At 38.6% G+C, this 2,012-nt stretch overlaps 1 protein-coding gene across 1 annotated transcript; it reads left to right on the top strand.

The window, feature by feature from the left end:
• Window positions 1-844: 844 nt before the first annotated feature.
• Window positions 845-1,591, top strand: LOC139848439 (uncharacterized mitochondrial protein AtMg00810-like). The gene has a single exon (XM_071838173.1). It carries the CDS (start codon window positions 845-847, stop codon window positions 1,589-1,591), a length of 747 nt encoding a protein of 248 aa, XP_071694274.1.
• Window positions 1,592-2,012: the final 421 nt, after the last annotated feature.

Raw genomic sequence — 2,012 nt, 5'->3', positions numbered from 1 at the left:
TAATTTGTAATTAGATATGTTTGATTTGGATACCAGTTAAGTACATCAACTTATTATTATTATTATTATTATTATTATTATTATTATTATTATTATTATTATTATTATTATTATTTTTAGCTACATGAATAGATGATTTTCAGCTTTTCAGTTTTGTGAGATTAAGTTGCAAGTTTTAGTAGATATGGGCAAAATAAGAAAAGATTAAGTCTGGTGTTTGTCCCGAATTTATTAATACTCAATTAGCATGATTTAGTGTTTGCCAAATTAATTGATGAGCATTAGTTCAATATGGCCTCCAATCTCTGTTTTGTAGTTTGGATTAGTCTTGCCACCTATGCCATGATTTCATGTTTGTCTGTTCATTGTTGTAAACTTTTAAACATTGATTATGTGAAATTTGGTACCTCCATGTGTTCTTTATACGAGTATATATATACTTGCTGTTGATGAATATAATAGCCTTCTATGTTTTTGATTTGCAGTGCACAATTCCAAAAGGAGCTGCATAAAAAGTATTTAAATACATCTAATGGGATTATTAGGATATGGCAATCTGAATAAGACAGATTTCAACTGATCGATTACTTCTTCTTGAGAATATGTGAGTGTATCTGCCAACTGTGAGGCTTTAAATGTCGTGAATTATTCAAATTCAGTAAATAATTATGGATAGCCGATAGGTTTGGCCTATGGGCCCATTGTTTTGTAAGGGCTTCGGTCCACTTCTAGAATAGTCTATATTTACTATATATATGATGTGTGTATGTACTCTGGAAAATCAATCAATATATCGATCAGTCAATATATATATGATGTGTGTATCTTACACAAGGAATTTGCTATGACTGACTTGGGACCACTGAACTATTTTCTCGGCATCAATGCCACTCGCACTTCATCTGGTCTATTCTTATCCCAGAAGCAGTACGCCACTGAGATTATTGCACCTGCTGATATGACCTCATGCCACCCTTGCAGGACCCCAGTTGAACCGGGTGCCAAGCTCACCGCTCACGGTCCTCTCGTTAAGGATCCGACTTTATATCGCAGCCTTGTAGGAGCATTACAGTATTTCACGTTCACTCGTCCGGACATCTCTTATGCTGTTCAACAGATTTTTCTCTTCATGCATGATCCTCGGGAGCAACATATGCATGCTCTCAAACGGATCCTTCGTTATATTCAGGGGACTACTGATCTTGGTCTGCAGCTTTATGCGTCATCTCCCACCACATTGGTTGCTTATTTCGACGCTGATTGGGCAGGTTGCCCCACCACCAGACGCTCTACCTCTGGTTATTGTGTTTTTCTCAGCAACAACCTTCTCTCCTGGTCGTCAAAGCGGCAAGTCACGCCATCCCGCTCCAGTGCAGAAGCGGAATATCGCGGCGTTGCCAATGTCGTTGCTGAGACTTGCTGGATACGTAACCTTTTATGTGAGCTTCACTGCCCGCTCTCATCTGCTACTTTGGTATGCCGTGATAATGTCAGCTCGGTTTATCTCTCCACCAACCCAGTTCAACATCAGCGAACTAAAAACATTGAGATTGATATTCACTTTGTTTGCGATTTAGTTGCTCAGGGATAGGTTCGGGTGTTACATGTTCCATCCAGATATCAGTTTGCTGACATCTTCACCAAAGGGCTCCTGTATGCTTTGTTTGACGAGTTCAGATCCAGTTTGAGTGTTCACAACACTCCCGCTCAAACTGCGGGGGGATGTTAGCCGATAGGTTTGGCCTATGGGCCCATTGTTTTGTAAGGGCTTCGGTCCACTTCTAGAATACTCTATAGTTGCCATATATATGATGTGTGTATGTACTCTGGAAAATCAATCAATATATCCATCATTATTCTATTAACACAAAAATGAGTTTTCAGCAAGCTATAAAGGCATGTGGTTTTTTACTATTTAATTTAGAGTGGGTGTCATGTTTTTTTACTTGGATACAAGCGGCCTAATCAAAGTATCTATGTGATCTTTTCGGCTTTTCCTTGAAGCTTATAAA

The sequence above is a fragment of the Rutidosis leptorrhynchoides genome, chromosome 5 (assembly GCF_046630445.1).
Source record: "Rutidosis leptorrhynchoides isolate AG116_Rl617_1_P2 chromosome 5, CSIRO_AGI_Rlap_v1, whole genome shotgun sequence".
Lineage (NCBI taxonomy): Eukaryota > Viridiplantae > Streptophyta > Magnoliopsida > Asterales > Asteraceae > Rutidosis > Rutidosis leptorrhynchoides.
This window is presented reverse-complemented; position numbering and strand designations above follow the sequence as displayed.